This window comes from Strongylocentrotus purpuratus, unplaced genomic scaffold, assembly GCF_000002235.5.
Source record: "Strongylocentrotus purpuratus isolate Spur 01 unplaced genomic scaffold, Spur_5.0 spur5_contig_861, whole genome shotgun sequence".
Taxonomy (NCBI): domain Eukaryota; kingdom Metazoa; phylum Echinodermata; class Echinoidea; order Camarodonta; family Strongylocentrotidae; genus Strongylocentrotus; species Strongylocentrotus purpuratus.
The window spans coordinates 3,533,389-3,554,712 of NW_022145570.1; the positions used below are offsets into that span (position 1 = coordinate 3,533,389).

Consider the following 21,324-nt stretch of genomic DNA (forward strand, 5'->3'; position numbering starts at 1 on the left):
ATGTAAGGTATTGAATTAGTACATGTACATGTAGTACAACTTAAGGAAAAGTCAAAGATGAACGATTCATAAAATAACAACAAATGTTGACAAGTGATATCATGGAGGAGAAATACAGTATGTATGTATGTATGTTTGTTCGTTTGTTTGGTTTTAAGATATTTGTATTGCTGTACAGTATATACAAGCATTTAATAACCGAGCACAAAGGTTCCCTGAATTAGTCATTCTTTGAATTATTTGAATTTACCTGCTTGGTTAGAATCACTCTTTGACTTTGCAAATCGAGGTATATCGAAATTGAGTAAATCTTTGAAAATGGATAGAGGTATTATATAGTCAATCTAGTGGAAGGAAAGAAAGTACTTGATGATTCAATTATTTCAAAATAGAATGCTTATTGTTAGGAATTTTCTTTTTCACTATGGTGTAACAACAAACTTTCAGGCGACTCAATGCAATGTGTCCTATACAGTACCGGTATGTCTCTTTTCTGCATACTGTATTTCATCCAATAATGAAAAATCTGTGGATATGACTATTGAGCATTGGGGCTTTCTGGTACAACTACCAGTAGTCATAGTCATATCAAGACATTTCTCATTGATACATGGAGAACTATCATGCATTGTCTGTTTGGAGCCAGAAGGGCATTACATATGTGTTAAAGTATACAAGATTCAGCCCTTCTGGCCCTGAACAAATGACATGAATGTTGTATGGGATAGTATGACACATTGCATAGAATTGCCCTTTTGCTAAATCACATTTCATATCAAATAAATTATTTTTGCAGGGTTACTTGTGCAGTACTTTGTTTGACAACCAACATAATCTTAATCTAGTTTACCTTTTAAACATTTGAAAGCTTTTCTTCCTGTGTGAGCTTTAGATGGAAAAGGTTGGTGAAAATAAACAAATAAAACAATTGATGCCTGTTATTTGACTGTAACAATACACATTGAAATGCAGTCACAGTGAACGATATCATAATGCAATGAATATGCAAAAATTCATAATTCTAACCTTCTTTTCTTACATTTCTTTACACTCTTAAACAGAGATCTGTGCAATGCTGTAAAAAGGGAAAATTTCATTCATCCATAAGTTATTATTGCAAACAATGAAAAAGTATATACAACATCAGAAATTCTGGTGCAATGAAAGAAAGATTTTTAAAAACAAAAATGGAATGGATAGAAATAAGATATGAATCGACGGGCGCAAGCACACATTTCTCTAACCATATCAATCACTTCATACAGTGTAATTTCCACTGTTTAACTAAATCAGATCAGAATGAAATGTTCTAAAAACAGTATTATTCCACTTTTGTATATGTTTGTTTATCATCTTGATAAATCTGGCTTTAGTATGCATCATCAGCAAAACATTCATTATCAGCAAAGAATCCTATGACGTAACAATTAGACACCTGGGCCCAAAGGAATGCTGTAAATGAAATGCATTATGTGAAGACAGGCAGAGATTCGAACCCTAAACCAGATGGTCAAATGAATGAACTACTAAACTACAGTAAACCCACTCTCCATGGACAGAATGTATTAAACTTTCATGCAGAAGATCTAACACTATTACTGCATAATTTGTGTCCATTTCAGCGACAACAATATTGCACAGAGTGATCAAATAAAAGAAGCAAGGTAAGATCAAGAAAACTGGTAGATTGCTTTACTTGTGGCAGTTATTACATGTACATAAGGGCAGAGAAAGAAAAAATTACAAAGTTCACTGGTAAATTGTTTTCCTTCAGCATATGATATACACATACAATGTAAATTAATAACGTTAAAATGACAATCATGTAATCAACCTTTATATAATTCATTTTCAAAAGCAATATATTTCTAAACAATTATCATTATTGAATAATTGATGTATATGGCAAATGAAAGAAAAGATGATTTTTTATTTCATAATCATTCTAAAACTTTTTGCTTTTCTTCTATAATAGATTAAGCAAGTTTTGAAAATAAAGGCAGAATTGCTAGAAATCAAGATATACATGTACCACTTTTTAAACTTATAAGCGAATGTCCACAACACATTTCTTGTCAATAATTACAGAGACAGGATTAGTTATGTAATACAAAGGGCGGTTCCAAAAGATGTTTCATTTTTCAGCCCAGTTTGGTACATGTATTGAAAGCCTATATCCATGGGGTTTTATTTCTAAAGGCAGATGAGTTGATTTCATGCATTTAATCCATTCAATATCCACTATTTATTCACTACCATGCATCTCTCTGAATATTCTTCTAATAAAACTTACAGCGGCATTGTAAGGGTTATTTCGGCTCCACAGTGATTAAAAAGAACAGAAAGAAACATCTCGATATGAGGCTCCTTTATAAGGCAGTCATTTTTGTATCTACATGCACCATGAGTGAAAGGATGGAAAGGGCATGGTTACCTGTCTAAAAAGAGAAAAGGGAAATGGTTCAGTGGAATGGATCAAATCTAAAATAACCCTTTAAACCTTTACCTGCTTTCATTGACAAATGGATTGCCACAGTCAACCTTTGGCACACATACAGTGTACATGTATAACATACTCCAAGCAATGCGGCAGTCCTGGGTCAATATTAAAAGAGTTTTAATCTTTGTATGATTTGACAAATGTTAATTGTTTTCACCTGATGTGCGGGCAGCTGTATCCAGCCTCATGGATGCCGACGCACTCGACCACTGGGGAGTGTCCACTATCCCACATGCCGGGCTCACAAGTCCGGCAAAGCTTGTCCAGGGTGCAGGGGAGCCTCACTAGGGTCCGGAACTTGTGGAGGAGACTTCTTGCCTGTAAGAGGGTGCAACAAGATTGAAAATACCGGTAGTCATATTTGATTGCCATTCCTTCATGTTGATGTTGACAATGACACTATTGTAAACTTCTCATTTTTAGGTCGTAGAAAGGGCAGCAAGTATAGACAAGGGTTGAGTGCCCTCTAAACATAAAGGTAAACTACTGTACATTAACAAAATATTACCAACACCCCCCCCCCCCCCCCCCCCCCCCCCCCCCCCTTGAAGAGTTAACACCCTTCTGGCTTTCACCAGACGATACAAATGTAATAGGAATGCAATATCAACTAAACTACAAAAGAAGTTTTTTTTTTCCTCTCCTCTCCTATCTACCTTCTTGAGTACAATATCCCCATTCATCTGCATGGCCAGGTTGCTGAAGTGCAGGAGCATGTCGTCTGCCGGGAGTGTCTGCTGGACGACGTCGTCTCCATAGATAGCGATGATAGCAAGACAGATGAAAAGATGGAAGTAATCGGTCTGGTAGTGAGCCCAGCAGGACTCCCACATCCTCAAGGCCTCAGGCTCAGAGAATTCACGCTTGAAGCAGAGCAAGATCCATCTGCAATTATGAGGATAAAATGTGAATTTGCTATAGTTTTGAAATGCAAAATAGGTAATTACAAATTTATCAATATGTAAAGGCATTCATCTTCCTGGTTTCAGGAACTCTACATATTATATGCCATTATTATTTTCAGATTATGTATAGGCATTTTGCTCTTTATCTGTAGCAAAACAAAGTGACTTATGGAGAAAACAATTGACTGCAACAGTCGTATTTGTGAGACATATCCTACATGTACCGGTATGTATCCTACACGAATATTACAAATAAAGTGGCAGTCTCAGATACAGCAAATGAAGAGTAAAATACAGTTTGTAACAACCTTCTTCTATCCTCCTATTGCATGTACAGTACCTTCTTTATCTTCCTACCCTTCCTATAGCCCCCTTCTTGGGTCTTAATATTCACCAATTGTCATTCTCCTCTACACTCACCTGTGGCAGAAGAGAAGTTCCATGGCATCATCAATCTGAATGAGATGGTCCCAGAACTCAGGCAACATCAACTTGATCAGCTCCAAAAGATAGGTCTGGTGAGCCAGAAAGAGGAGAACAATACATTTTTAACTGCATTTATAAATTGCAACATGAAATAATTAAATACTTTTATAATGAAGTTTTTAAGTGATTTTGATGGGTAATAGTCTTGAGCTGAAGAGAAAAAAAGAAAAAATAGAAAAGTTGAGAGGAGATTAAATGGATAGAAGAAAGAAATACTGTACCAATACCAAAGCAGAAAAATAAAGAGGGGGAAAGGATAAAGTCCCCCTATCGAGGGCAGACAAGAGGGGAGATGAGACAAGGAGAGCAAGAAAGGGTGGGGGAGAAATGGAATGAGAGGAAGAAGTGATGAGGCAGTATAAGAATAATGGCCAGGGATGAGAAAGGAGGATTAGAATGAAATATGAGGAGAAAGAGTTTTTAGAAGAGATAAACAATGATTGTAGACTATTTGGTGGATGGTACATGTATATCCTGGAGACTTATGATGGCTATATCATACTTATACAGTAGGCTTACGGTTGCACCATCTGAGAGAGAGAGGGGGAGGATTGGGGAGTCCTGAAAAGGACTATTGGTAATCTTTTTTTGAGCTTATAGTTCTAAGGAGAGCGCCGGTTGGAGAGGATAGGTAGTAGGAGAGGCTCGACGTTTCGAACAGGTTGACTATCCGTAAACCTACTGTATATCTACATCACCATGCAAGCCGAAACTTATAAGCAGCATCTCTACATACTTATTCAAAATGTCATAACTCACCAGTTGCATCTCCATGTCTTCATCCTTGGGAGAGCTGACAAAGATGACGTTCTTCATGAGGCTGTCAAAGCACCAGAAAGCATCCGACTCATCCTGTAGCTCAGCCAATATCGGGGCTAGTAGATCAGACATGCCCTGGCTGTAGCCCGTTGACGGCTGGTAGGTCGCAAAGTTCACCAAGATGTTCCTACAGAGAATTTAAAACAGTTAAGTAACAGAGAGACTAAATTTGACATGTCTTGGTTTAATTTAGGCTCCCCACATTTTACATTGTTCTACATGTACATTGTATCTACATATTTCTAAATTTTGTACTTATTTTCCGTACATTATATTTGATTTGAAATCTATAATTATTATTTTTTTAAATTTCTTGTGTGAAATCTACTCTTATAATAATATACGTTTGTATAAAAAAAAAATTAAAAAAAGAGTATAATCTGTTTTTCTATGTAAAATTTGGAATAAATAAAACTTCAAACTTCAATATAGTTGACAGGTCGCCACCTGAAAAGTCCTAGGGAGATTAATACAATGTTGAAAGATTTCCCTCATTTAAAAACTTTAGTGATATATATATTTGTTTAAATGTTTATTTGATAAACTTGATTAAAACATCTGTTTCTCTTACAGTTAAACCACAATTGGAAGAAAGCTTGGGAAACCACAACAAGAGAGTCCAGGGTGACAAAAAATTGCTGTTTTGCTACTGTAAGTAATTCATTAGGGGCATATTGAAAGAAGACGACAGACAGGTGAAGAGAAGAGGTGGAGGGAGGGTGAAGAGATCTTAAAAAAAGAGAGAAAGGGAGAGAGAAAAAAAAAAGGAGGGACAGAGAACGAAAGACTGCCCCCTCAAATTGTTTTCCCACTAGACTGATGTCCACATTATGGTCCTTTGAAGAACGGTCAGAGACAGAGAGACAGATGTAGAAAGAGACTGACACAGACAAACAAATAGAGAGATAGAGAGATAAAAAGAAAGAATTAGAAAAAGAGACAGAGAGACAGATAGAGGAAGGGACAGAGACAGATGGACAAATAGATAGATAGAGAGAGAGCAAGAGAGAGAGAGAGAGAGACAAATAGAGAAACAGAGATAGATAAAAAAAAAGAAAAAAAAAAGAGAGTGATAGAGAGAGAGAGAGAGAGAGAGAGAAAGATTTAATGTGAACTGACCTCATGATGTCCACATTAGGATTGTTCTCTCCTTTGAAGTACGGGTGAGTACGGTCAGTTCTCACTACGTCCTTATCCACTATGCTCTGAACATTGCGATAAAACAACTTGTTTTGCTCTTCTGTCATCTCAAGCCTGAATAAAAGAAAGAAAGTATTTTTAATAAAATTGAACATAAATTGGTACATATACAATATTGATTTCATCAGATATCTTTTAGGTCTCCATCTCAGGTTAGTTCAATATTAAGAGTGATAACTCATGAAAACCCCCAGAGATCTTTCATAAACAACATATTTAAGAGAAGGTGGAGTTCTGGTAATGGGAATAAAGTTAATGGTGAGCATTCTGTCTCATTTTGGTTTCATATGAAATAAATTTCCATTAGAAGCATACATGTATGTCATTTTTGTAAGCCTCAAGACATGCATTCCTGATTCTGCATAACAAGTAAACAAAATCTGATATTAAAAAAATAATAAAAACGGTTGTGCGAGTTTACACAATGAAGGTGGCTATCCTAATAGCCTTTGTATCTATTGTATGCATTGTATGTTACACTACTGATTCTTGTACTGTACTAGTGCATTATACCACTGATTCACGTAATGTAGCTGTACAACATAAGGGAAAGTACAAGTACATTGGTACTCCCATTCAGCGGTATGCTAATTGTTTCAAGATTTCGCATTTTACTACTGATCTCGGGAGACATCAGCCCCAACCCTGGGCCTTCCTCTCAAGGACCTAACTGTTCTGATGATTCCTTGACTATAGATTATACCTATGATAGTCAGACTCTTCATGCCCTTAATATTTGGGATGGTCGTTCCTCTGGGCGGGGTGGTGGCGTGGCTTTTCTTTATAAAGACAGCCTCCAGGTTATTATGTCATCAGAAAACTATGACAGTTTTGAATGTATGTCTGCAACTATCTCCAGTGACTCAAGCTGTATGGACATCTCGGTAATCTACAGGCCGCCTGGTGGACATAGCTTCTCCAAATTTCTGGAAGAATTCTCTGACTTTCTTGATGGTAGAATGTACAGAACTCCACCTTTCTTCATCACCGGTGACTTGAACATTCACTTGGACAATAACTCTGCACCGAACACACAAAAGTTTAATGATCTTCTCACTAGTCACGGCATCTCCCAGCTAGTCAAATCTCCTACCCATGACAAGGGTCACATCCTGGACGTTGTCATGGTGCGGAACGCTGATGATCAAATCCTGTGTTCGAAACCTCAGGTCATACCTGGCATCTCCGACCATTCTGCTATCTTATGGAAGCTAAACTTCGCTAAGCCTAGTCGGACCCACTCTACATATGTCAGTCGTAACATCAGAGATATTGACAGAGTGACCTTCGCGAATAGCATTGCTGACTGCAACATCACTGCTCCTGCTACATGTAGTGTTGAAGAAGCTGTTCATCACTACAAGTTAGAACTCGGGAGGGTTCTAGATGCTCATGCTCCTCAGAGATCACGGAAAGTGAGGAATCATGCAGACTGTCCGTGGTATACCAATGACATTCGTACTCAGAAGAGGATACATAGACAACTGGAGAGGAAATGGAAGGCCAATGGCCGAGTTCAGACTGACAAAGAACTGTACTGTGCCCAGCGTGACCTCGTAAATTCACTTGTGAAAAGGGCGAAGCGCTCATACTTTGTAGATCTTATTGAAGACTGTCGGAATGATTTCAGAAAGCTCTTCTCAGTAGCAAACCGACTTCTGAATCGTCGACAGTTATCACCACTTCCAGCCCACACGGACAGCCAGTAAATGGCCTCTACATTCACCCACTTCTTCCAGACGAAAGTCAAGACCATCTGCGACAGTTTATCACCTGACGAAACACCACACCATCCCCTTACTTCCTCTTCCTTTGAAGTAATACAACCTACTACCCCTAAGGAGATTATGTCACTCTTACATAAACTACCCCCCAAATCATGTCAGTTAGACCCTGTTTCCACTAAATTATTAATGGACTGTTCCTCCACATTCGCTCCCATCCTTTCTTACTTGATTAACTTGAGTTTAGAGCAGGCACATGTTCCTTCCTCATTGAAAATAGCTCATGTTACTCCGTTGTTGAAGAAACCTTTTCTGGACCGAAATTCCCTCCAAAATTATCGACCAGTTTCAAACCTACCTTTTTTGCTCAAAATTCTTGAAAGGCTTGTGTTTTCTCGTCTTTCGGATTATTTTCTGGACAATGATTTGTTCGACCCTTTCCAGACAGGTTACAGATCCCATCATAGTGTGGAAACACTGCTTGTAAATGTGTCCAACTATATCCTGCAAGGGATGGATAGGGGTAACTCAACTGCTCTCCTGCTGCTAGACTTGTCCTCCGCCTTCGACACCGTTAATCACACTATCCTTTTGAACACACTTAGTTCACTTGGTGTCAAGGGTGAGGCACACAAATGGTTTGAGTCTTATCTGTCATACCACTCTCAGATCGTTTGTATTAATGGTTGCAAATCAGTTGCTTTGCCTTTCTCTTGTGGAGTACCACAGGGTTCTGTGGGCGGGCCTACTCTCTTCTCAATTTATTTAATTGGATTGCGACAAGTTTTGTTACAACATGGCATAGATTATAATATTTATGCAGATGATATTCAACTTATGATTTCCTTCAATTCAGATCAAGCCGCTGCAGAACGAGCCGTTCATCGCCTTGAATCTTGCATGGCTGATGCTCATGATTGGATGCTCGCACGTTCCTTGAAATTAAATTTAGACAAATGTAAATTCCTTATATTTGGTTCCAAAGTACAGCTTAGTAAAGTTAATATCAATTGCATTTCATTTTCTGGCCACATAATTCACTTGTCACAAACGTGTCGCAATCTTCTAAGGCTCCCCCCTATGATCTCGGCCGTGAAACGCCCGATCGCCGCAAAAATTTGCATACATGTCAAGTGAAGTGTATAGAATACTATGGTAATTTCAATTTTTTTTGAAAAATTCACTCATTTGCATATTTATGGTAATTTATGCAAATACATACTGTAAGGTCATAAAATTCACATTTTTGCCCATAAATCAGACATTATTCATATTTAAGCATTCTTTCTCACTACATATATTTGTTAGACCATTTGGAATAATAATACAAAAAAATAATTGAAAAACCACGGTTATTCCTTATGTTATCTATTGTTTTGATAATTTCTTATGTACTTCTTTGTTTTTTTTAACTGTTGTATTTTTTTGTTTTTGTTGTTTTATTTCATTTCCAACTATAATTCAACTATTTTGACCCCAAAATAAACACCTAAACTATCAACAAGACCAAATAACCCATGTTTTATCTCTTTATTTGAAAAATGAGATTTCCATATGTTTTGTACACAAATCACAAAAATGAGCGATTTTCGGGCTGACATGCAAAGACAAAAGGACACGTGACTTTGTAATGGTAGGTCCGATTTTTGAAAAATTTCTTTCAAAAGATGTGCAAGACTCGAAAGAAAAAAGTCACAAAATTTCAGTGCAAGATTTTCTTGCGTTAAAAAATTATCGCGAAAAATGTCGAGGGGGGGGGCTTTAAAAGCCCCCCCCCCCCCGGGCTAAATAGGGTTAAGGTGTGCAAAAGACAGCATTAGGTATCCATATTTACATTCATATGCATGCATCACCCTACATATCCATGTACACTATGTTCTCACCTCTCCTTTTGTATATCCTCGTATTCCAGTCTCTTCTGACCCCTGAGGGCGTTTCTCTCCTCCGTCGTCGAATCAAAAGCAAAGAATCCCAGGAGGAACGGCCAGACATCTCTCCGTAGATACTCGTCGACCCCACCGAAGAACACGACCTAGTTTATGGTAATACGAAAAGAGGAGAAGGACATTAAGATAGATTAATCATTTAGAAGGGCATACATACAGTAAGTGTACCGGTAGCTGCCTTGGGCAAAATACATGCTCAGGGAATAGAAATAAATGTGGTAATTATCATGATTGCTTTCAGTCACATGGGTTTGTATTTTATCCCAGGGCTATTTTAGACCTTAAAGCCCCTCTTCACTTGTTTGGCCAGGAGGGATTAGACCACCCTGCAAGGTCACTGACAAGTGGTTATCTCATCAAATCAGCTCTCAATTAACATACGAAAAAGGGGATTATGGGGGACCAACGGGTATCACTTGGGCATTGTTTGCTATATAGAGGGCGCATGTAGCTATAAGTAGTGCAGTCCCACATTAAGAGTACTTCATCCAGAGTTGTCTCTCTTGACCCATGTCTAGAAAATGGCTACAAAACAACAACAAAATATTCTAAAACTGTAATAAAAAAGGGACTAATACACTAAATGATTATCATTCTTGCTTGATACTTTTTAACATATTTTTGCAAACACATTTACATAGAATTACAGATTATATAACCACAATTTTGACCCACTGAAAATATTAAATAATTTCTTTGCATCAAATCCAACACTCTGTCATGACAACAATCAGACCACATTTTCAACTCGCTAAGAATACAAAAAAGATTCACATATTTGCTTTGTGATCAACATGCAACAGCATTAGTTTCCAATGGTGAGTTGGTGATTATGGAAAATTTGGATTTGAATTTGGAAAAAATTGGGAAAAATTGGAAAAAAGAAAAAAGAAAAAAAGAAGGAAATTTGGATTTAGGATGCAAGCAATAAAAAGCGTTTGTGTATCGATTGGAAGGTCCAGTGTGGTATACAACTGTACTGCAGTTGGACATAGTGTGGAACAGCCCTTCAGTAAACAGGCATTCATCTAGAATACCTGCAATTAGATTGCCAATAGGCTATTAACCCAGAAAAATGCACCACTCGCCTCTTGTCATCAAATATACATGAACATGTAGATGTAGATCCTATCATGAATAGTAAAGTATCCACGCTATCATTCTAGATGAGCTCCAATCGATTAATTATTAACATTACTCTCTCCCCTATAGCATATGTTATGAAGCAAACTACGATTTACAAGTAATGAATAAATAATGCAGTGTTGTTAATGGAGTTTTTAGTAATTTTTCAAAGCCATAACAGAATAGATTCAAAACTTTCATGGAGTGGTGACAATAAACATGTATCTCATTAGAACTTTAAAAATATATAAAAAACATTCCATTATGAAGAAGAAAAAAACAGTGTATTTATTTTGTAAAATTATTTCTCATAAAGCAGATATATCATATTACAATAAAAATCATAGTTTGCTATTCTGCACTTAAAATATATTTCTCATCAAAAATATGTATCATGTACATAAATAGAATAAAAGATTTTCAAATTGACAGTAAATGTGATGTGTGGCTCTCTGCTAGAATCAAAGATGTAATATTGGGTTCAGAACACTCTCCTCTTTGAATACCCCCCCCCCCCCACCCCCAAAGGCAAACAGATTATAACACATTACATTCGTGAATAAAAGCTCTAATGCTTGATCCTGATGCCAGACTCAAGTACTTGTACAGTACCCGTGGGCTGTCTATAAATCAGTAACCGGAGAGCAGGCAACCTATAAATAGACCTTTTAACATTTACACTCCCCTCCTCTCTGTGCTCTTTCTCCTCCGCAGTTCATTTGTATAGTTATTAAATGCATGCCTCCATTACAACAAATGAGAAAGCTTCCTGGTAAATATCATTACTATTCTGCGGTATTGGTTGTGTATTTTGTTGGGGCAGCAATGCATTAATGCCCCCTGCATAGAACATATGGAAATGAAAGGCTCTCTTTATTGTGTAAATTGAAATTGTAATGGATATATAATAGGAGCATTTTTTTAATGCATGGTTGCTTTGTTTTTTGTAGAATGATGGATTGATGACAAATGTCAATGTTCTTGTAAATTTAGATAAGAAAGTGTATTAAAGCAGGAATAAATATGGATAAATTGAGAGAGGGAGAAGAAGGGGGAGTACAAAAAAAGTATGAGAGAGGGCAGAGAGGGGTGGGGAGTGAGAGAGAGAGAGAGAGAGAGAGAGAGAGAGAGAGAAAGAGAGATGGAGAGAAAGAGGAAAAATGAATATCAAATGAGTAACTTCCATTAAATCAGCATGTGCATGTTGATGTACAGTATGCAATGAAATGAGATAATCTGTGAACGAACAAAGAATACAGAGAGAGTAAAAGAGGGAGGAAAATGAAGGAAAGGAGGCAAGAAAATATCTCAAGGCATCGGTTGTTGTATTTGTCTCTTTTTAAAATAACAATGTACCAATACTGTCTACTTATTGCTATCACTTCACGATGTGATACTAGAAATTACATAATAAATAAAATGAGCAAATAAATAAAGATGGATATACAGTACATTAAAACTATGCTCTGGTTAATGACAGTCAAACAAAATGTTGACAGGGCAGGAATGATTAATTAAAGAAAAATCCTTCTACCTTACATGTACTTTATTAATACACGTTAAAAAAGTCATCAACATGTCACATTAAGGGTATTCTGTATTCTCTTTGATGTGTCCCATATTGCCTTGTAAAAACCATTAGCTCCACATGACTGGTCAAGGGATACCAGTCACAGGGACCCTCGCTGGCAATCATCTGATGTTTGGATCTAGATACGGTCACAAGTGGTCAGTCAAGAGAGGAATAATAGAGTTAGTGATAGCTAGAGCTCACCCCTGGTAATAATAAATCTCCCGACAGGTTCCATGAGGGGGTGGCAGGGGGCACAGGGGTATGTGCCCCCTCCACTTCCTAGAAAATAAATCTTCTATAACTTTAATACACACTCTAGAGTTTAAAACAAAATGTGCACAATATTTTAAAACTCAGGTGCCACCTGACTAATTTGAGAACTTTAGGGTGGCTTGTCAGACATGTTGTTGCCTGTGCCCACCCCCCCCCCTCCCTTGGCCAGAGGATCTTTAATCCATTACTGCCACATATTTATAGGTCATGTTATGTTCATCGCTCTAATATAACCTGATGTACTGTATCACCAAAGGTCCCTCCATATCAGGTGGACTCCATTGAATGCAAATTCCATTTTAATACTGGAAAAAAGTGAGTTCCTCTCATGAGCCTAATTAATGGACATGTTATGCTCTATTTACGTATAAGACATAAAACTTGCAGTGCTGCAATGGGTGCATTGCCTTGATTAACAGTCACAAGTGGAACGGCTCCTTAAGAAAGGATGCCTGAATGCCATCCCTGTACAGCTCTACACCAGGGTGCCCGTGGTACAACATATGGTTCAATGAAAGAAAGGTCATGCTGTTGATAGTTTGGATCATGTTTTTATAAAAGAAATGTATAAATACATACATGTAGAATGTACTTCATCAAAACCTCTGATGGCATGATGCTTCTTTCAAGTGTCTGTTATTTAAAGATATCTATAAAAGTGTCTTTTCTTATTCAGTTCCCACTCAGCATCCTCCCCCCTCCCCCTCCCCCCTCCCCCTCCCCCCTCCCCCCCGCACACACTCCTAGCCTTCTCTTATTATCCAAACTGCTCTCTTTTTCTCTTTCCCTGCTGTGTTTTTTTTAAACCAAATTCATTTTATACAGGTACACTATTCTCTGTCTTTCAAACTCTATCACTGCATAAGCTTGATGACATTTGCATACATTGTAAGTTTTGAGCAAATCACACACTGGCAGACCAGGAGGGACCCCCCTCCCCAGAATCTGGCAGAACCTGATCCAGCATAAGAAGAAATGAGCGCAAATTTCTGTTGGGATCCCCATGCTCAGCAAATACATTTGGGATAAAAATGCGTCTGAAAACATTCCTTTCAACTTCTTGTTATTTTTTGTGAGGCATTTTGTGACTAAAAACCTTTTCTTCCCTTGAATAACTGATGACCAATTTTGTCTAGGTTGATGTGCCCTTAGGCAAGAGCAAGAGAATCCTTTCAGCCACATGTACATGGTAGCATGGACCTACTCCATGATGACAGGGTATCAAATCATCATTATCAAAATAAAGCGAGACTGAAAAGCATGCTCAGCTGCCTACAGCTCTCATTTCCCAAATGTACTGAAATAAATCCTTCCTAAACCCGGAATGGATGGTAATTTCCTAGTAGTACCTTTCGTAATCTGAAGATGTCCTCAATCTGGCCCTTATCGTTGATGTAGTTCCACCAGAGTTCCTCACTGAGCTCACTAAAGAGTCCTTCCTCGGGATGACAATCCTCTGGCTTCATACTCGATTGGATGATGTTGAACTTCCGCAGGTAATGGCCGGTACCATCATCGTTGTCTAGGGACTAGAGAGAGAGAGAGAGAGAAAGAGAATGAGAGAGATATTTATAAATGATTTACATATTGTAGTACATGTAGATGAGCGTATATGGAAGAGATGGAGAGAGAGAGAGAGAGAGAGAGAGAGAACCATACAAATTACAAAGATAAGTTAATATGGAAGACAGAGACAGAGGGAGATGGAGAGAGCCCAGGATAAGTATAACATGGTGTATATGAAATAGTGAACATTGAGAGAAGGAGCAAAAGAGAGAAAGAGACAAAGAAAATAGACAGACATACATATATGAAAGAGCAGAGGGTGAGAGGAGAGAGGGTAAGAGAGAGAGAGAGAGAGAGAGAGACAGCAAAACAAAAATAAAAGAGAGAAACATCAGAAAATGAGAATAGAGAGTGAGAGAGGATGGGAGAGGAGAGAGGGGGGAGAGGGAAGAAAGGAGGAGAGATAAGAAAGGTGGAGAGAAGAGACAGAAGGAAGATAGATAACAAAGCAAAATAAGAGAGAGAAGCAGATAGAGAGAGAGAGAGAGAGAGAGAGAGAGAGCATTATTTAAACAATCAAAGAGAGAATGGAAAATTTGACTTCAATTATGTACAGATGTGGGGTAGATTAGAGGGGAAACAGTGAGTAGTTGCAAAAGGATAAAAATACAAAAGAGAGAAAAAAAGCAAAAGAAGCTTGAAAAATAATATAACAAAATGAAAAGGAATACAAAGATGGAGAGCAAGGAAGATAAAAGAAAGAAGTATTTGGAGGATAGAAAAGAATTTATGATACAGGAGATAGAAAGAAAAAAATACTTTGAATGACCGAGACATATAAATAAAACTGTTACAAGGTAAAATTGATTAGAGATCATGACAATACAATTACATGTACAGGGATCGAAACATTAATTAAAATGTAGATGACCTTCATTGTATTTATGCATGCCTGAATAAATATCACTGACAATCTATAATATATGCCCACGCATGTAACGGACATCAATATAATTTTAAAGGACGAATGAATGGAAATAAAAATGTAATTTAAGTAGATTATTGGAGAGAAAAATAATATGCAAGAGAGAAGGGAAATGTTCTGGAAACACTGATACTAGAAATATTAATTCTTATATTTCTAGTATACAGAAGATGTTATTTATCTAAGATAAATAAATTGCCAACTCAGTGACTCAGTCTTGAGTTTGTGCAAATACATGCATCTAAGACTGTTCTGTTTTGTACACGTGTATACATTCAATTAAATTGCTGTAAATTTATCAACTACTTCCATGCCCAAGGAAGCAATTTCCTTATAATAATAATAATTACACTTATAGGGCGCTCAATGCAGGCATTTCTAAGCGCACAGGTGGTATTGTCTAACTCAAAATAATTACTCAACATGTTCAATAGCTTAAAAGCAACAAAATGAAATAAGATATTACAATTACAATATAATTCAGTTGAATGGAATTATTCTACTTGTGTGTGCCTCCAAGGAACTATAACTTAAAGGTGGGTTTTGAGAAGGGTTTTGAGAAGGGTTTTAAATGATTAAATGGAACATTTTGAATACCGGTATTGGGTAGGATGAATGCCTTTAAATAACAAAGTTACATGTACATGTACATGTTGGTCTATATCATGAAGTGTACTTTATAAAACAATGTATTTCATAACAAGGCTTGCATTTTTTGTAACCTTAAATGTACATGTAAAAATATCATGACAGCACACACCGTATTCTGAAATGTATAATGATCAATGACCGGGAGGTCTGGATTAAGCTTTAATAATGCTATTAGCATGCATAGTGGGCCAATGTTAGCTAACTAATTCCATTCAGTCAAACACCTCTCAAATCAACCATCGCGGTGTTACCACACGTCGTGGAGTATAGAGAGGGAAAGAGAGCGAGAGACAGAGAGAGAGAGAGAGAGAGAGAGAGAGAGCGGGGGGGGGGGGGCAGAGACAGACAGATAGAGGAGAGAGAGAGAGAGAGAGAGAGAAGGGGAGAGAGAGAGAAGGGGAGAGAGAGAGAGAGAGAGATAGAAAGGGGAAAGAGAGAAAGGGAGGGAGAGAGAGTGAGGTACATGTAAGGAGGGACAGGAGAGATGGGGGAGGGGAGAGCACAAGAGAGCGAGTGAGAGATAGATTAGAGAGAGGAGAGGTAGAGTTAGAGAGAGGAGAGGTAGAGTTAGAGAGAGGAGAGGTAGAGTTAGAGAGAGGAGAGGTAGAGTTAGAGAGAGGAGAGGTAGAGTTAGAGAGAGGAGAGGTAGAGTTAGAGAGAGGAGAGGTAGAGTTAGAGAGAGGAGAGGTAGAGTAAGAGAAAGGAGAGGTAGAGTAAGAGAAAGAGTGAGAGGAAAAAAGAATGAGCAATTGTGAGGAGAGAGAGGAGGTGGAAGGGAGAAAGACTGGTGAGAGAAAGAGAAAGAGAGAAGATGAGAGATATAGGCAGAGAGAGAGAGAAGAAGAGAGAGAAATGAGAAGAAGAGAGATGAGAAGAAGAGAGAGAGAGATGAGAAGAAGAAGAGAGAGAAGAAGAGAGAGAGAGAAGAGAGAGAGAGAGAGAAGAGAAAGAGAGAAGAAGAGAGAGAGGAGGCAGAAGAAGAGAGAGGAGGCAGAAGAAGAGAGAGAGAGAAGAAGAGAGAGAGAGAAGAAGAGAGAGAGAGAAGAAGAGAGAGAGAGAAGACTTAGAGAGAGAAGAACAAGGAGAAGATAGAGAGAGAGAGAGAGCGAGTGATGCTAGGAAATTGGAAATCCAATAGAGAGAGAGAATGTGGCCTTTACAGTGTGGTAATGAGCCACAAGGGCAGGTTGGCCGGGACTCTCTTCACACACTTTGTCTCTTCATGCGGCTGGTTATAATGAATTAATAACAAGCCAATACAAGGTGCCTCGGCTCTGGCATTTAGCGGGCAAATAGTGAAAATTGGTTTTTAGAGATCTCCATTTTCTCCATGGAAGCTGATAGCATTAGTGCACAAACATCATGATCATATGCATTTCGTTGACCTACAGGTAAACAATTGCAAATTTTAAAAACCAATTACTTAACATTTACATGTACATGTCCTTGACAACATTTGATGGGGAATTTACATGTTTTCCTACACAAATAACACCAATCAATCTAATTACTACATACTTTAAAGGACAAATATTAGTTTGGCAGCAGCATAAAATTGAAGCATATAAAATGTATGTATGTACATGTACAAAATATGTAAATTACTTGAAGGAAATGCAAAGATGTGGTACTAATTAAGCAGCCTGCATGAATGTTAGTTAAAAAAAAAAAATCTACAGCACTATTAGGGTTGTTAAGTAAGTGTTCTTCACCATACTAAACATTTGAATGCCTTGTAAAAAAGAATTTCAATTTTCTCACTCACCTGATTGTGAAGTTTGATGCAGTTCTTCCAATGATCAAAGACTTCTGTCATCTTATCCAGACCACCATGGTGAAAGTGCAGTATCTTGTACTGACTCTCCCGACTAGCGATGACCATCTGACCGCTCGTGCATTCTTCATCCGCAAAGAAGATCCTCAAGGACCTCATCTGGCATAGGTCCACTGAGAAGACCCCGCAGACTTGGTCCCTGGCTGGAGCGCTGGCAGGGGAACCAGGACAGATGACCTTGCCGCGGTAGCATACAGAGTTCTCAGGGAAGGTCATGTTGTGGGTGGCTATTGGAGACGGGTGGAACTCGGGGCTGCAGGTCGAACTGCTGTGGAGGCTGTAGAGAGGGACAAAGGGATCAAAGCTCTCTTCGGGGCTAGGGGTGGAAGGCAAGGAGAAAGGGTCCTGGTTGGAGGTGGTTGGAGTTGTTGAGCTAGACCGGCGGGACATCTGCCTCGGAAGGACATCATTTGAGAGGCGTTCCAGGATGTTGTTAAAGGTCTCAGAGTCATCTGAATCAGAACTGCTGACACTGTCCTTGTCTTCATCATCCTTAGGTGGGTAAACCTTCATCTTTGTCTGTAGCTCCAAGTTAACGGGCCGTCCCACAGGGCTGCGGTTACCCCCTGGACTGTTTAGCATAGCAGCGAGCCTCTGATCTGATGAAATCTCATCACTTTCAGAAGACTCTTCCACCTTGTGGTCTCCTTCAACTGTCTTATTATCTATCTCATTTCTACTGCACGAGTCACTCCCTGTTGCACCATTAACACCACCGTCTCTGCCCACTTTCGGGCGTTCCCCTTCCCCAATACCAGAGTCCTGAAAGCTCTGAATCGACCCTTGAGGACTTCCGTTACGGCCAGACTCCTTTAACTTCTCTGAACCGTTATTCTCCATCCCTGCCTCTTCCTCCTTGGACAAAATACTCAGACTATCACCACTGACATTGTCCAGGTGTGCTTCATTAATCATCGCAATCTGCTTGCGGATGTCCACATAGGTCACTCTGACGGGACTGCTGGTGCTGCAGCTGGAGCGTTTTCTCTGGTTCAAGGATTTGTTTGGGATCCATGTGAGCACGAGGGACGTCTGTCGCTCGGAAACCCTCTGGGCGCGGATCGTCAAGTATCCCGGATGGTGCTCCACGGTGGTTGAGAGCATGGAGGGCGGATGCACGCACACATTGTTCTTGCAGAAGATGATCTCTCCATCGAGGGGCGGCGCTCTGACATATTCAGGGTCAGATATACCCAGGAAGTCACTGAACCTCTTCACGAGGTAGGCCATGGCGGCAGGCAGTCAGTCTCCCAAACTCAACAACTCATCAAGGTGTATGCATGAAATACTCAAATGGTACAGGGATGACTTCCAAACTTCACAACCTGTAGAGAGAGAAAATCACAAAATGCAGAAATTAAACAATTGAACACATCAAGAGTGCTTGGTAGAGGATGTCACAGGTATTTTTTAAAATGTAAATTAAACAGTTATTTGGTTTAATAATCCCACACGTCACTTTGTCATTGTTATATTTTATGAAATTCAATGTTTCAATTCTTAATAAGGCAAAATTTTCACGCATCATTTTGTAAAGCTATAAAATGTATACATTTTCAGCAGTTGAAGACACTAACTTGGAAAAGAAAGAACTTACCATTGAATATTAAACTAGAAATACATGTATGTGTACATGATACATACTGTACATGTGCTGGTATGGCTAAATTTATAGAGTTACTGTTGTAACCACATCCCTCTAAACTTTTTAGAATACTTAAACCAGTTCAGATCAAGTTTCCAGGATATAGAAATAAACAAACTCAAATTCTCAAATTCCACAAAATGAATTACATGTACACTGTACATGTAGGTCACCGAAATGTGCATTTTAACAATGTATATTTCAGTGTCATCATTTTAGTCAGGTGATCTATTTTTCTCTTTATGACTGTCACTGATTTTACACAAAGCTGCATGAGTAGGTACATGTAGCAGACCAAATAGGGTAATTCAATATGTTTACGACTCTAATTTAAAACAATGACAATCCATTATGTACAAGGCATACAGTATACATACACACTGTACAGGTACATAAACAATTTTGTTTGGATGATTTCAGGCTTTTGCTGAACTACATTTACCAATTAACAAGGTGTTATTTCAAAATAAAGGCATTTCACTGATTTCAGACTTCAGATTGGGAATTTTTCTTCTTGATTAGTCTCAGTTACAATAAGTACAATGTATATCATAGGCCTACATGTAACAGCAGAATGATATACATGTAGGTCTATAGAATGATGCAAACCACATAAACATGACAAACATGACAAACACAACATGCACACAGACACATCAAATTAACTACATTCATATTTTTAAGTGAAACATAATTAAGTATATTCTTCCATTTTGTGTTTATACCTCAAAATATGAACATACTGTACACCTGTACATTGTACACTGTAAATTATCTTCGAAGTAAACAATCTATGTCTCCACTGCAATATTAGGCCTACCAATTATCAATAGTCAGGTTTGAAATTTTGAATGTACATTCAATTATTTACATGTTACACATAGTTACACAAATGTAGTCCTATAACTGTTTGTGCGAAGTATATACTTAAATGTGAATTTCTCTCTACAGCCAGCCAGTCTCAGGAAATGTACTATTTAAGACTACAGCACATATATTTTCATCATGTTATTTCTCTCTTTCTTACCCCTTGTCCTTAATGTTATTTCCTGCTTTCAGTAGATTATATCAAGTGCGAAATAAATATTATATAAAATATAAAAGCACAATCAACAAAATAAAATTAGATCATGTACTATGCAAATCAATACTGCACTTCACTTACCTATGAAACGCTGATAAAAATAGAAATAAATGGAATTCCAATTAATCTGAGTGTTGTCGTGAAAAACCCCTTCAAAACATCCTTCGTTCTTTCCAGGAAAATAGATGTCAATAGCACTGTAATTACCACCAATGACCCACACTATCTATTCACAAAAATCCTTGTGCATACAATATGACTAATAAACAGATCCAATTACCAGGGCTATGGTACATAGAAACCGCCACTTCTCTCTTCCAAGGTAAATCACAAAATTCTGTACGATGACAAACCAGATGCTATTAGGCTGGCTTCAGTTTAACAGATGTTAAAGCATCTCCGAGAGATGCAATCTCAAAATGGAGACAAAAGTCTAAAAATGTATTTTTGAGATTTGGTTGTATTGTATCACCACAGCACAAATCAATCCCGCTTTCACATTATGGTAGATGATTTATATATATCTCCAGATGTATGGGTGAGATGACACTTGATGCTCCCTAGCTCAAATGCATTTTGCTTTTAAATGATGAATACTGAATGAATGCATATACGCACGGCGCCAGGGACATGGTCTAGCATTATAGACCCTTTCTCAATAGTGTACAAGTAAATAAATATAGATCACTATAATGTGTTAGGGAAACCTTGACCAAGTTTCTGGGCATCATAAAACAATTTTCTTTCTAAAATAATGTGTAAACTGGTCATTTGTGAAGAATATGAATACAGAATATTTCACGAGAATGAAAATATAAGTATGCTTTTCTATAAATTGCTTTCTTTAATTAATATCAACAACTTTTTAAATCATTTACTTGTATGTTCCATACATGTAGTTGGCTTCCTACAGTGTTTATTGCAGTGTATTTTATTCAATACGTGATCAAGCCTTTGATCTTACATTAATGAATATAAAAATCAAACTTGTTCCTCCTACAATACCTCTTGATTAAATATAAAGCCTGCAATTAATATACTGGTATGATATTGATTTAACATTCTCCT

General features: G+C 37.9%; 1 protein-coding gene across 1 annotated transcript in view; it reads right to left on the reverse strand.

Annotated features, from left to right (window-relative positions):
- Positions 1–2,046: 2,046 nt before the first annotated feature.
- The window catches only part of LOC115929661 (TBC1 domain family member 16-like), a 29,115-nt gene continuing 9,837 nt past the window's right edge, over positions 2,047–21,324 (reverse strand). Inside the window, exons 2-9 of the mRNA XM_030999386.1 lie at positions 17,459–18,852; positions 13,901–14,080; positions 9,518–9,666; positions 5,830–5,964; positions 4,651–4,837; positions 3,826–3,920; positions 3,157–3,385; positions 2,047–2,818 (exon numbers count right to left, since the gene is read on the reverse strand). Of these exons, the coding sequence (XP_030855246.1) occupies positions 2,654–2,818; positions 3,157–3,385; positions 3,826–3,920; positions 4,651–4,837; positions 5,830–5,964; positions 9,518–9,666; positions 13,901–14,080; positions 17,459–18,757 (2,439 nt within the window). The 5' untranslated portion in view covers positions 18,758–18,852 and the 3' untranslated portion in view covers positions 2,047–2,653. The remainder of the gene's footprint in view (positions 2,819–3,156; positions 3,386–3,825; positions 3,921–4,650; positions 4,838–5,829; positions 5,965–9,517; positions 9,667–13,900; positions 14,081–17,458; positions 18,853–21,324) is intronic.